Source organism: Fundulus heteroclitus, chromosome 8, assembly GCF_011125445.2.
Source record: "Fundulus heteroclitus isolate FHET01 chromosome 8, MU-UCD_Fhet_4.1, whole genome shotgun sequence".
Classification (NCBI taxonomy): domain Eukaryota; kingdom Metazoa; phylum Chordata; class Actinopteri; order Cyprinodontiformes; family Fundulidae; genus Fundulus; species Fundulus heteroclitus.
Genome location: NC_046368.1, coordinates 20381563 through 20396142, shown reverse-complemented (window position 1 = coordinate 20396142; position 14580 = coordinate 20381563). Strand labels below are relative to the sequence as shown.

General features: G+C 36.6%; 1 protein-coding gene across 1 annotated transcript in view; it reads right to left on the bottom strand.

Moving 5' to 3' along the window:
• Window positions 1-1137: 1137 nt before the first annotated feature.
• The window catches only part of amacr (alpha-methylacyl-CoA racemase), a 38441-nt gene continuing 24998 nt past the window's right edge, over window positions 1138-14580 (bottom strand). The window contains exons 5-6 of the mRNA XM_012879791.3: window positions 7290-7476; window positions 1138-2468 (exon numbers count right to left, since the gene is read on the bottom strand). Coding sequence (XP_012735245.1) covers window positions 2059-2468; window positions 7290-7476 — 597 coding nt within the window. The 3' untranslated portion in view covers window positions 1138-2058. The remainder of the gene's footprint in view (window positions 2469-7289; window positions 7477-14580) is intronic.

The window sequence follows — 14580 nt, the reverse complement described above, 5'->3', positions numbered from 1 at the left end:
ACTGATCCAAGTTAAATAGAATTAGAAATTTGCTGAAAACAAGTCTTTAGCTAACACCTGTAGTTTTTACTGCACAGACATGCACACTAAAGATCATAATATAAAACGTATGAGAATCAATGATTTTAGTAGTTTAAATTCTTTAGATGGGTCATTCATCGTTTTTTGTTTGTTTGTTTTTACATATTTCTGATACTACAACATGTACAAAATGTTGAATTCCCACCTTTTCCTCAATTGCTTCCTTCTATATTTTGCTGTAGAAGCAGGAAACAGCCCAACAGCCCATGAAATAATTTACGGGTTGTTGTGCATCATTGAGTAAAGAACGTATGAGGCTTCGCAGTGACATCGGGCCAATGTCCAAGCTTTTAATGTCCGTAGTAAATTCAAGTGCAGTTACATCAGTCAAATTATCATTCAGGTGGTGGTGAATGTTGTTATCCAGTTCATGAGGTGAGCTTTTAGGGAGGAACAACCTATAGCCTTCAGTTGGTCATTCAGCGGCACAGGCAAATATGAGTTCACTCAACTAAATCAGCCACTTTAAGAACTGCTAAGTTCACAAGCAGCGACCGATACGATTTCATTTTCCGTTGTAAAATGGTTCCAAAGAGCGGCAGCGTCAGCAACACCAGATGGCAAATGTACTCATATTTTACAGCAGCAAATGACTTTTACTGTGCAACTGATGCAACATGATATCACAGACAGCAGGGCGACAATAGACCAGGGGTCATCATTTAAAAATACAGTGGTCAGAACCCCCACAGATACTTCGGCTCGTACCAGTAAAATATTCCTAGACGTGTCTACCACTGAAAAGAAACTGTCCAAAATACTTTTTTGTATGACCAACTTTAATTCTAATTTTGTCATTTTCCATTGGATAAGTTTAAACTTTTATTAGTATTTCGATACAAAGATTTTTTTTTTCCGTCTCAATAAGACTAATTAAATGAAAATCATCACATAATAGCCGCTAATGATGATAAACAAACTGGTGATTTTGGTAAACAGTGAAGCAGAGAATGAAATTAGAGAATATCACAAATTAACTATTAATTAATCATTTCAATTTTATTTAAAAATAACCTGGGGATGAATGTGCATTAAAATCAAAAAGACAATTTAGAACTTGTACAATATGGATACATATATTTTCATTATATTTAAACTATGTGTTGTCAATTAATATTTAGCATTGATTCTATAGTTCAGAAAATTGAATTTGAAAAACATTACATCACTATGGCAACATAAACAAGTCTGAATAGTTTTTTGCAAAACTGAACGCAGTTACAGCAGTAATTATAGTGTGCGCGACAGATCTGACAGTTCAGACTGCTGCTCAAGAAAAGAGATGAATCCTCCACATTACAGCACAATCCATTGTAACAATGACCCTATTTTTAGTGTGGCAACTGCTGTATCTGAATTGGTTTTGAGAAGACAATAAATCTGCAACGGATCTGATACTGAGACTTACTGCACAAAGCAGCCAGAGCAAGTGGACATCAGCCATTAGGATGACAGACCTAGCAGCTTAGAGTGAACAACAACAAAAAAAAGTTGTTATTTATTTGCGTCGTCGCTGCTTTGTGGTGCCTCAGGCTAGGCCCACAAATCTCTTTTGGCATGTTTTGACCCTGGGCAGGGTAACGAATTACCCATCAGGATGCTTTCATTTCAATGGTGTGGCTGTGCTTTCCAATAGTCTTTCGGACTACCTGGCACAGAAGGCACGAGAGGCAATAAAAAGTGAGGTAAAGCACATTTCTAGTCACTTATAGAACCCATAAGATGTGTATCTACGTACCCTGTGGGGAAATCGCATTGACCTTAACACCATCAAGTCAATATCAATGTTTTTGTCATCTTATACTAGACATTAAGCTTGAATTTCTGCCTCAGAAATGAATAATTTAAATTTTCCTTCCCTAAAGTTTTGCATTTCTTTTTCACAGAAATTTTATTTTCATCTTTACTGAAATTACTAAAACAGGATTTGCCTTCCGTTTTTCAGTTTGCCCATCAAAGACCGATCGATTTCTTCTTTTACAGCTTTGCCTTGACAGCATCACACTGCACAATGCCGGCTGCTAGCATCCTGTCTATCTCCCCTGAGGTATATCCGTAGTCCAGCAGGACGTCGACCGTGTGTTCTCCAACTGCTGGGCTGGAAGCCAGACATGGCTCAGCGGGAGTCCGTGACAGAACCGGAGCCGGCCGTGGGAACTCCTCCCCGCTGGAGTCCTTGATGAAAGAGCCTCTCTCTCGGTTGTGAGGGTGAGAGCTCACCTCGTCGAAAGACAACACAGGTGTGACGCAGGCATCCGTTCCGTCAAAAACCTTCAGCCAGTCCGCCTGGGTCTTTGAGGCGAAGCGCTCTGTGAAGAGCCGCTTGAGCTCCGGCCAATCGCTGAAGCTCATCTGAGGAGGCAGCTCTCCAGCATCAAACTCTAAGCCTGAAGAGAAAAACACAGAAAAAAAGACTGATGTAACTCCATAAAGAAATAAACAAGAGTCCAAGAGCAAAATGATGTGAGATCAATGTGAAGACCTAAAAGGACCTTTCTTAAGGTATCATCTGATAACTTCTCTTGCAGACTTCTTGATGAGTTTTCTTTTAAGAGATTTATATTTTGTACTGTTAATAGCAATGCAGTTTTCTCAGCTACTAAAAATATCTTGATATAGAACAAATTCTGTGAAAGTGCACAAGGCATGACAGCTTTCCTGCTGTGCTGATCTGGGTCAAAAAGTGTTTCCATATTCTTCAAGCTCTATGCATCACAGTTTTAAGGATCCTACAGTTCCTCAGTTTTAGATTGACCCCATTCCGGATTTGTAATTTTGCTTTTATTCCAACATTTTGATAAAGCGCTATACAAGTACAAGCTATTTACCATTTAGGATTAGTTTCACTGCAAAGTACTTTTTCATTTTACTTGAATTATATTAAGTATCGCTGCTCTTGAGTAAAATTTATGCCAACATTGCCCACCGAGAGTAACTTTACTGAATGTCAAAATAGACTTGCTTTAACCAGAAAACATATATTTTGTGAGGCTTCTCAGTTATACACAAGCTTTGTTGTTTTGACGTTATATGGATGTAAGAAATTTAAGACCTATTAAAAAAATGTATAATGCTGTTATCTAGAGAAAATTCTGATCCAGTGGGTGTGCTCTCCACCGTTCTGTGCCTGGTGGTGGCATTTTATGGGCAGGGAGGGGGTAAGCCCTGAGTGGCAGCTGTTCACGTGCACATACGTGCATGCGTGGCCGGCGCGGCTATGTAAACAAGAGACTGGAGAACAAGACAGAGAGATGGTGTGTGACTTTTAATATATGTATAGACATGCTAATTTACATAAATTGCCAATTTACATAAATAGTTTGAAAAGGAGCAGGTAGAAGATAAAACAAACATCCTGATGTCCTGCGTCTCTGTATCACCTCAACATACATTCATCCAGGTCGCCTCAAACCGGTTAAATCCTTAAAGAATTCAGACAGTAATCAAAACTTAAACTCCTCATCAACCTCAGTCACTGCACACCCATACATTAACATCCAGAGCAACAACCAATCTAACCTGTATAACATTTTCCAAGCAGTTCTTTTTATATTGTTTTATTGGTGTAAATATGTACTTTAAGCCCATCACTTAATCTAATCCAGAGATCCACCACACACACAGATATAAAAAAATATATTGTTGCTTGTTCAGATGTATTGTTTTTCAAAAGTTCTTTGTCCTTTAACTCCTTTTAAATTTTAATCCCCCTCTTACACAATTTTTTTTTTTTTATTGAATATTGTAACATAAATTGCACTGTTCAACGGCTATTCAAAGCTCTTAAATTTACTATTTAGCCGTTGGCTCAACAAATCAAGAAATAACACGAGGGCCAAGTTGGTTTCTGAATTGGTGTTGAGAGATAGTTTACAATTTTATAGTTTTATTTTATGCCGTTTGAACTGACATCAGATGCTCAGATTTCTAAAGTCAGGAGTGAGCGTAGTTTGTAAAGTAAAAAAATACAAAGTTGTTTTGATGCTTTGAGCTTGTTGCATCACAAAGTCAACAGGTGGTGTGGCAAGTCAAAGCTAAAGAAATATTCCAATATATAAATAAATAAAAATAACTAGTTATATAAATTGAGGATATCACCTTTCGAAATTCAAATGATGTCTGGAGGGTAAAGCATTTTCAGTAGTTAACTTTCTTCTTCCATTCCCATTCGTCTGTGGAAAATGAAAAGCAATTTCCAATCATTTCTCTTGTAGTTGGTATAAGGTTATTTCCCTCTAATTTTATATCAGGTTTAGGATTAAATATGTCCCTTGTTCTGGTGTCCAGATGATTCAGTTTTGGATTATAAAGTTCAGTATTGTTTTTTGTTTTTTTTAGAAATCCTTTGTCTCAGTCGTTTGCAGTCTGCTTTCAGACCCGGGCATGTTGGCAGTTGTCTTAGATGTCCTATAGGCTACATCTAGACTATTTTCTAAAACGAGCAATGGCTGATTTAAATTTATTTTTGGAACCTCTTACTAGACCGATAAGCTGCAACAAACGTCTTTCTGAAGGCCTCAGAGTGCTCTTTTGATCTTACTATGGTGCTCACTCTCACTTTAAAGATCAGAGGTATTCTGCACTACAACATACACATTTGTTGTAGATTATTACACAAATATTTGAGATTTCTCATTATTGTTTGGATGACAAGTTTTTTTTTCAGTCCGTTTAAAATCCAGTACTGCTCAAAAGTTAGGCGTCACTTATATATGTCCTTGTATTTTTAATTAAAAAACACAATTTTCTTCAGCGGAAATAACATTAAATTGTTCAGTTATACAGTCTAGACATTGTCAATGTGGCATTCTGTCTGTAAAGGAGTAGCCAGCAGTCACCAGATCCCAACCCTGCTGAGCTGACCTGGGATCATCTTGACTGTATGGTGCGTAATAAGTATAATTTTATTTCTATAGCACCATTCTCAGACATATACATCACAAAGTGCTTCACAATGACAAAGCAATTAAAGCACGACAACACATTAAACAAAGGCCCGTCTGCATAAAAACATCATTAGTTGTTTCTTGAAAGAGTCTATGCAGTCTGTGCAGCGCAGGGAGAAATTTTCCAGAGCCGCGGAGTAACTGCAAAAGCTGAAAAGCTTGGTGTCCACGGGTTTTAAAACGCATTCGTGGTATCATCAGCAACATTCGACTTGAAGACCTCAGAGTCCTAGATGGAGATAGAAGATCGAAAAGGTCCAGAATGTATTGAGGGGCCAGTATCCTAAACAGGAAGCCAGAGCATGGGGGCCAGAACAGGAGTGACGTGTCAACGGGCTCGCTGCAGCATTCTGTACAGACTGAAGGTGAACCAAGAAGGTTTTATTCAAACAAGCAAAAGGACTATTATAATAGTCTAAATGGGAAGAAATAAAAGCATGAACAATCATCTGAAGTTCAGTCTTTGACAAAAATTATCTTAACTTAGAAATGTTCCTTAAGTGATAAAATCAGTTATGAACAGGTTTTTTTTTGTTTGTTTTTTACAGTGATTGTTAAAAGACAAAGAATTTTCAAAGATGACATCCAGATTTCTGAGAGTGCTTTTCACAGTAGGAGCTAAAGAAGCAAGATGCTGCCTGATTGCAGGAATTATTTCATCAGGGAAAATTATAAGAGTTTGTTTTGCTTGCATTTAACTGCAGATAATTGGTGTGCAGTCATTGTTTGATCTTTGACAGGCAATTACTGAGTTCAGACAGACAGTAGGAAGTGCCCATCGAGCCAATCTAACTTGTGGGAGGTGCTTCAGGAACTATGGGATGGGGGGGAGGGGGTGCACAGACATGTCCGCTGATGACCTCAACATACTGACAGCTAGAATGCTGAAGGTCTGCAAGGCTGTAATTGCTATAAATGCAGGATTCTTTGATGAAAGCAAAGTTTGAAGGACAAAATTATTATTTCAAGTTTATCAATTTCATGACTATATTTCTATTCATTTTGCAACTCATCAGATTGTGTTTATTTATTTATTTTTAAAACCATGGCATATACTGACCCCAAACTTCTGAGTGTTTTGTTTTCTGTCTTTTTGAGCTGTTACAAAGTGGTCAGGAAACAATTTCAGTATTATTGTATTACAATCACAGAAGAAGATGTGAAACCATTAAACTAAAATCACTTTTTACTACTTAGTCTCATTTCTATATAAAAAAAGGGGGTATAATATCTTCCTTGTATTAGCAATTGCTATCTGCAAAGAAAATTGTGCCACCATATTCACTTTGAATAACATGAGAAGATTGCTACCAAGAACAGATTTTTAAACGATGAAAAAAATATATCAGACTATCTGTTCAATATTGATAAAAAGGCATCAGGACATCCAAAACTGTATAGAAAGTGTCAGTACCACCTCCTCCTGTTTGTTAGAGAATAATGTGTCCAGCAGCAGTTCATCCCTCTTGGACCTGTTGCCCCCACAACCTGATCTTGAATAAGCGTAAGACGATGGATGGACGTAGGGCTGGGCGATAATTCGATTATTTTTTAATTTACAAATTAAAAAAAAAATCTGGATTTTATTTTGCCAATGCACTCATTAGGCTTCCATGAAGAGAATAGTATCTGATGCTGATTATAAGTTTAAGAAAATATATTGTCAAAAAATGGTAAAAAGGAAACTTTTTTTTACAATAATACGAGGCACGTTTATGTACTCATTTGTTTATTTTTTTTAGTTAGTTTGAGTTACACAAGTAAAGCGAAGCCTGTTCTTAGCTCATTGTGTAATAGCAGCAAACATAGGCTCAGTTTTACTTGTTGGGCCAATATGGTTAAAATAAGATCGAAATTTAATCAAAATGTCCTTCATGAGCAACTTTTTCCAACAATCCAGCCACCATTTGGGGATGATTTTTGTATTCTCCAAAGCCTAAAGTCATTAAAAACATTAAAGACTTTTAAATTTGTCACCTGATGCCCAGGAAACTCTGAAGATCTTAATCCTATAGAAGATCTATGATGTATTCCCAAGCAACTACAGGACCTAAAGTTGATATTCAGCAAAGTAGAGTCACATACGTTCTAAAAATGCTAAAAACAATGCAAATATAGATTTGTTTGTATAAATATGCATGTTTTTAGTTAGTTTTAGCAACAAGTTAAAAGAACTTGGCAGCAACAGAAGAGCTCTTGTGTCTTACTGCCAAAACATTTTGTCCTGACAAGAATACATTTCATTGTGATTTCAGTACGAACCCTTAAGCAGCTGGCTATAAAACTCTGGTTCTATGGCACCCACAGCCACGTATTTTCCATCCAGAGTCCTGTAGGTATCGTAGAAAGGCGCTCCGGTGTCCAACAAATTTTCTCCTCTAGGACGACTCCACAAACCAATGCTGCGAGACTTCCATACAAACGAACCGGTAAACGCTGCTCCCTCCACCTGAGGACAACACAGACCAACATAAGACTAAAAACGGGGGAATATACTGAGTTATATGTACTACTGGTAAGTATTTGAAGGTCTGAGGGGGGTGGTGCTACCAAAAATCTTTAGCGCTATTCATCTGAAGTGCCTTGGAGAAAGCATTTATGACCACTGAACTCTTCATATTTAGTCACTAACATCAATGTATTTACTGGGATGTGATGTGAGAGACCGACACATACTGAATGTGAAGTGGAAGGAAGATGGGTGTTTATGTCGACCCACACTGCAAAAACGGAACTAGAAATAAGTAAAATATTCTTTAAAATTAATGTTTTTGTCCTTGATTTGAGCAGGTAAATAAGATAATTTGCCAATGGAATAAGATTTCTGCACTTAAAATAGGAACAATTCATCTTCATCATCTTATTCCAAGTGCAGGATGTCTAAATATCTTATTTTAGGGGTCAAAATACTCATTCCATTGGCAGATAATATTATTTACCTGCTCAAATCAAGGACAAATACACTAACTTTAAGAACATTTTACTTATTTTTAGATCCGTTTTTGCAGTGCATCTTCCAACCATCTCTGAACACCTTCCCTATTCCTGCTAAAGAAAAGCATTCTCACCCAAACCCTGTGTATTTGACAGTGAATTTATGTGATAGACAAACGCAAATTAGTACATATCAGTGAAGTATAATATACAGTAAACATGTTTACTGTTTATTATGTTTCTACCAACTTTGAACATCTAAAGAGTGACATTTTTTAACCTTCTACTAAAAACAACCAGCAGGATTGCATGCACCGTTTCAGTCAAACATTCTCAGAAGTCTGGAATTTGTCATTTTATGTAACGTTTCCTTCAAAAAATAAGGACGGCTGAAGAGAGAAGGACGAAGCATGAATAGCCAGTCCGAAAAAAAATCTGCCCCTTTAAAAGCAAGCACACACATTCCACATTTTAACTTGTTAAAACCACAAACCCCAAGGTGAATTTATGCTTTTTTTGTGCCTAACAAGAGACAGGGCATGGTTCTGAAGAACAAAGAAAAGTAGTAGGGTGGAAAGTAGGGTTACACGTCACATTCATGACACATGAAAAGTATGGGCCTAAAAGCATGACATGACTGAAACATCATTAGTTCAACTTTGTAGTCCAACTGGTTTTAATAGTTTCTATTCTCCCATGTTTTATTTTGTTTCTACAGCACTTTGAGTGGTCAGTATCACTGGAAAAAGCACTATATAAGTTCAGTTCAGTCCATTTACCATTTACATTTTATTCCAACTTGCTTTTATTCTGTTTTATTTTCCTAAGTTTTAATCATGTAAAGCACTTTGCATTGTCTTTGTACTGAAATGTGCTATACAAACAAATTTGCCTTGACTTGCCTAGAAACAATTTGAATTATTATTATAATTTTTTTAAATACAATTCTAAATAGTGTTGCATATATGTATGTATTCACCCCCTGAGTCAATAATCTGCAAAACCCCTAAAAAAAACTCTGTTGCTTCAATGAAAGCTGAAAGACTTTCTTAGGTATGTCTCTAAGAGCTTTACCAATATTGTTGCTCATTCTGATCTTAGATAGGACGGGGCCATTTAAAAAAACTATATAAAATGATCTAGCTCTCACTGTATAGGCAATATTACTAATTTTAACAGCAAAAACTCTTTTTCAATACATATAAAAAAATTAAACCATTTAGAAAAGTGCAGTTAACAGCTTGTGAGAATCTTCAAGGGGAAGGCGTCTGCTTGCAGTACAGACAATAAGCTGCCAATTCAAAGCTTATGCTGCAGCTGCAGAATTATGTTCAGCACCCTGATCAGACAGTAATGGCTGACAACTGTGATAAAAATGCCAGTTTTGAATGTCATCCGTTGGATTTTAAACTGTTGTTGAGCGAAAACACCAGCAGCAGAGGAGAAGATATTTATCACTAAGATTATTGTTGATGGTAATCATTTCTCCTGGGCTGACCTCATGAAAAAGTGCCCTTCACTGCAAAAGTTGCAGCCTGAACAGAAAGCAAATCCACCTCTCTACTGTTGAAATGGCTTTTTTTTAGACGTTGAAAACTAAGAGGATCCAAACCTGTTTTTGCTTTGTGTAGACTAGAAAGGAAAAGAAACTCTTCTGTAAGGCAACTGAAACATGAGAAAAAGAAATAAACGAAAGCTACTTTAAACTTGAGAATGTAATAGGTTTTCTGACAATTGTGGCTGCTTTAAAAAGAAAACAATCAGAGGAGAAGAAGGCCGCTCTGACACTGGTCACGCTTTCAATTCGTTCACAATTATTCTGTACTAAAAGTAACAAGAAATATCTGCTCTGTGCTACAGCAAGAACGCCACTCAGAATGTGGATTCTTTCATTGTCTTCAAAATGAAAAATACATTTGTGAATAAGAAAAAAAACAAAAACAAATGGGTAACTGCAAACATTACTGTGCGTAGGGGAAAAACTTACAAATTTTGTTTGCATCTAAAACTTTCTTGCATCCAAGATACTGAAGAAACTTACACACCCTCTATTCAAATTCATGTCATTTAAATGACCAGGACAAGCGTGAAAGCATCATTTAAACCTAATGATAATATAATGATTGCCTGATTGCCCCCCTTTTCTCAACTCATTTCATAACCCGCCGCACTGACTTCACTTTAACTCCCTGGTCCCCTTATCGGCCCACACTAGTGTTCCTCCTGAAGGCTCTGTTGAGGTTTGCACATCCCACATCTCCAGAAGCAGATTTTTCTTTTGCCAACTTGGCTGCAAGACAAACAAGTTGCAAGCTAAACAATCAATATTTGTGAAACAATTAAAAGTGATTTTGGAAAACGAACCAGCGGCACCCTGGGGCCCAATCTTGTCCACCGGGTAAACCTCTGTTTTCAGGGGGAAATCGTGAGCTCTTATGCAGCCGAATCCATCACTGAGTATATCTGCCAGTTTTAAACCAAGGATATTTCCCCTGTAGAAATATGTTAAGAATGACAATTTGTTCCAAGTGGCGATGTTTTTCAAAAACCACAAGCTGTCGGCATGGTTGCATTTAAACAGCTGAAGGACAGGCGGCTAAACAAGAAGATGAACCTTTGCCCAAACTAAATGGACCTGCGTGTTCAAGCCTGTCACGCTACGTTTTGCTGCTGAATGACTAATTTTAACTGTTGTTGATTGTGACTAATTGTAAACAACTGTGAAATTAAAAAAGGATATCAACGCCAATGGCCTTTTATTACCCTTGGCATTAATATGCATCCCCACGGATGTCCTTTGAGAGGTTCAAACGCCTTGGAGCAGGGTTTCTGCAGGTGTCACCAACTCCAATTTAAGACTTTTTAAGACCTTTTCAAGACCGTTATAAATGAAATTTAAAACCTACATCCTGACATACAGAAATGTCAAGAAGAATTGCGGTCATAAAATTACTCACTAAATAGGTGAATTTATTCAAATTGACTAAAAGATTTACCACACTTTTAATTCTGTCTAAGTGTCCCACAAACTGAAACAATGTCCCGTATTTGACTGGGTCAAATTATAAAGTCAGAAATCACTCGACAGTATTGAATGTGAAGTGTAGCCTTAATATATGATTTTCAAATTTAAGTCTTGTTAAGACCTCGCGGAGACCCTGTGTAGCGTTTGCACTATTTACAAAAAAAAAAAAAAAAAGAGCCAGAGTGGTTTTTAAGCTTTTTTTTCTCTCTAGAAAATTCTATAGCTCAAGAATATTTATCCAATCCTCTATGGTGCTTTGATTCTTCTGCCCATACAAGTTATTAATAATTTAATGGGTAGTGACCAAGCACATGCATAAAGAGCTAAACAGCTTGTACTATACAACATTGTGTATTTTTGCAGCTTGTCTGACTGTTAAGACATAATTAAGATGTTATGAATGACTGAAAAAGAATTTGTAAATTATATGAAACAACCAGTTTGAACTGATGATCGAATTAAGCTAGTAAATGGGGGGAAAAAAAACGTACAAGTTTTAAACCAAAATCAAACTACTTTGTATGGTAGCAAAGTTGGCTGAGAACATTTATTCACTTCAGGGTGGATTATTTAGTTTGAAGGGGACTTGAATGCACCTTGAATCTATGGTCACTCTTCATGTGAGGCGGTGGGAAGTTTGTACCAGGTGATCAACTTTCAGAGATCAGAAGCTTAGATGATGTAAACTTAGTTCACCTACAACCTGAACTTGGTGCAGCTGGAAGCTAAGTGGAAGTCCAAACATGTCAGTCACTGTGACAATGTGCACAGCTGACAGAGAACATACAATATCAGTTTTAAGAGTATTTACATGTGATATATTATGTTATTAATCGCTAAAGCATTTGTGCTTTACTTGGCTGTATGAAAATTGCTCTAAGAAATAAACTTTGACTGATTAATGATACAGTGCATAAAAAACAAGGAAAAGTAGTTTCACTCAACATTGATGAGTGAAAAAGAAATGACAAAAAACCATTTTAAATCAAAAGATCAAATAACTGTAGAAATAAGTAACTTTATTTGTATATTTTAACAGTCCCATGTTTTGTTATAACTAAGATTTAACCTTACTGTTTTTGTTGTTGTTTTCATTTTGTTTCATCTATATGTATAGTTATTTTATTCAGACATTTATTTTTGTGCAACACATCCCTTATTATGCCGTGTCTAGTCCTCACACATTTTTATCTTTTTTTGTAACGCTAGGTGATTCAAATCGATTTGAAACACTAGACGTCTTCATTACTTATTGCTCCTTTAGAATAATGTTAAACTTACAATGGAAACAACACTATTTGGAGGTGTGCCAACGCTTTGTGACCCATATCAATTAGAACGCTGTTGGATTCAAATGGAAATGGAGAGGTTTGTTCATTTTTTTTCTTTTCCATAAAAATGGTAAATGATATGGCCAACAACGTCCAACAAGAGGCAACTCCAGACGTTGAAACAGCCTGGTGATGGTTTATAATATAGCTCAAACCGATGGTTCAAAGCTTTTAAGCACATTGCTCTCCTTTTCTGTTTTTATCAGATGACTTTGTGAGATTGAGAGGTCCTTGTTTATTTATGTGCAGGACAGAGACTGGTGATGCATCTTAATGCTGGAAGAATGACATTAGTCATCAGATCACCCACAAGATGCCTATTATTAGACATAAATTCAGAATGTACTGACAATTATGGTTACCTGACCATCTTTGCCAAAATAATTAGGATTAAAAACAGCATTTGGCCTTTTTCAGAGAAAAATGTTGATGAATAAAGGGTGCAAAAACATTTTTCAAAAAAGCCCAAACTTAAAGTGTCTTGTAAAAATTGTAGCTTATTAATTAATTGTTATCAAATAACATCAATCTTACCAGCTTCTGATCTAATTTACTATAAAATTTAATTTAGTTCTGAAAATGAAGACCAATGAACTCCAGTTTATAGAAATGTTGTTTGGTCAAGCAGTTTATTCCTGACTGTTGCTAAGAAACTCCAAATGCGTATGAAAACGTTGCCTGCTAAAAATAAATGTATTTGAGAAAATTAAGTACACAAAACGAAAACCCAGAAATAGGCCCTTGTATACATATTATATGGAGCAATAATATGGCATGATTGTACAGGAATATATTAAGATATATTGCAAGAAGATAAAAATTATAAAACACAACAATAACAAAAGTAGCTTGTAGAAAGACATATAAAAGAAAATCAAAAATGCTCAAAATGAATTTTATGAAAGGCAAGAAAAGGAAGGTGGTACAAAGAGGCCTCAACTGAATAAAACTCATTAAGGTGGATCAAAAAATAATTAAAACGCAATGAGGACTCATGAGACTTTATTAAAAGGCAAGAAAAAAAAAGAGGTTTTTAAAATCCAACTTGAATATTTCATTTGAGTGACGGGGATCAATATGAGAGACTGTTCAGAGCCTTCAGCCATCTGTGGAGAAAGGAACTCACTTTTAATCAAAAGGAACTGTGGGAAGTAAGTCAAAGTGACCCAGAGGGCAGAAACAAAAATTAGCTCAGTGCTTCTAAACTGTGGAGGTGGTTCATTTTGAGGTGCGCAGAGGAGTCACGCGGCTTGATCCGTCAGACAGACTGCCAGTTATAAATGTTTACAACCTCACAACCACTTCATTCAATCCGCATATTACAACCAGCCCACACAACCCTCAAAAGGAAGCGAGTGGTTCGAACCGGGAGTCTGAATGGAAAAGCTATACGGCTGAAAGCGCGATGCTGCTGCAGATGTTTGGAAGACGAAAACATGGAGAGAAAACGTTTCACCCTGACATGTCGCAGTTGACAGCTCTGAAGCAGATGAAGTGTGCTTTGCTGCCTGTGATTATAGGAGGCTCATGGAGAGGCTCTGAGAGCCGACATAATAACACGGCTGTTCCGCCAACAAAAGGGGCCACGCCAGCTGTTTCTGTGCTCTAACAATGAAGATCTGCCCACAGCGAAGTGAAGAAATAAGATATTCAAGTGAGCATGGTTCAGTCCTGCAACGCTGTTCAATGTTTCATGACCCTTTCCCAATTAAAACTTTTCCTCTCTGGCAAAGCAGAAAAGCTTCATACATGTACTATAATATTACCTTCATTTATTTATTCAGAAAAAAATAAGATACTAGAATGGATACATACCTTCAAATAAATTTGTGAAGCACAACCACACTAAGAGCTTGTATTAAATCAATTTGAGAAAGATTGACTGACTAGTACCAAGTCACCCTTTAAGCTAAAACATTCTACATTCGTCTGAACCTTTCTTTCACCTAGATTAGCTTTTCTCATGGCCTCATGTGGTTTTAATCAAAACTGGACTAATTGTAAACAGTATTAGTTTGTGACAAGAGATAAATATGTTGGCTTAATTCAATGTACTAAGGGACCTTCTCCAGTTGCAGGCATGTTAAATTAATTGTGCACTCTGAATTGACCTCAGGAGTGATTTTCTGGTCCTGGGAAAGGCATTAGCATATGGGTATATTTTATTCTTCTTGATCTTCTTCCTTATTATTTCTTAAATGTCGTTTCACTTGTTCGTGCTGCTTTTTAAACTCTCTATCTCCTTCTTGTTTTTGGCTGTGAT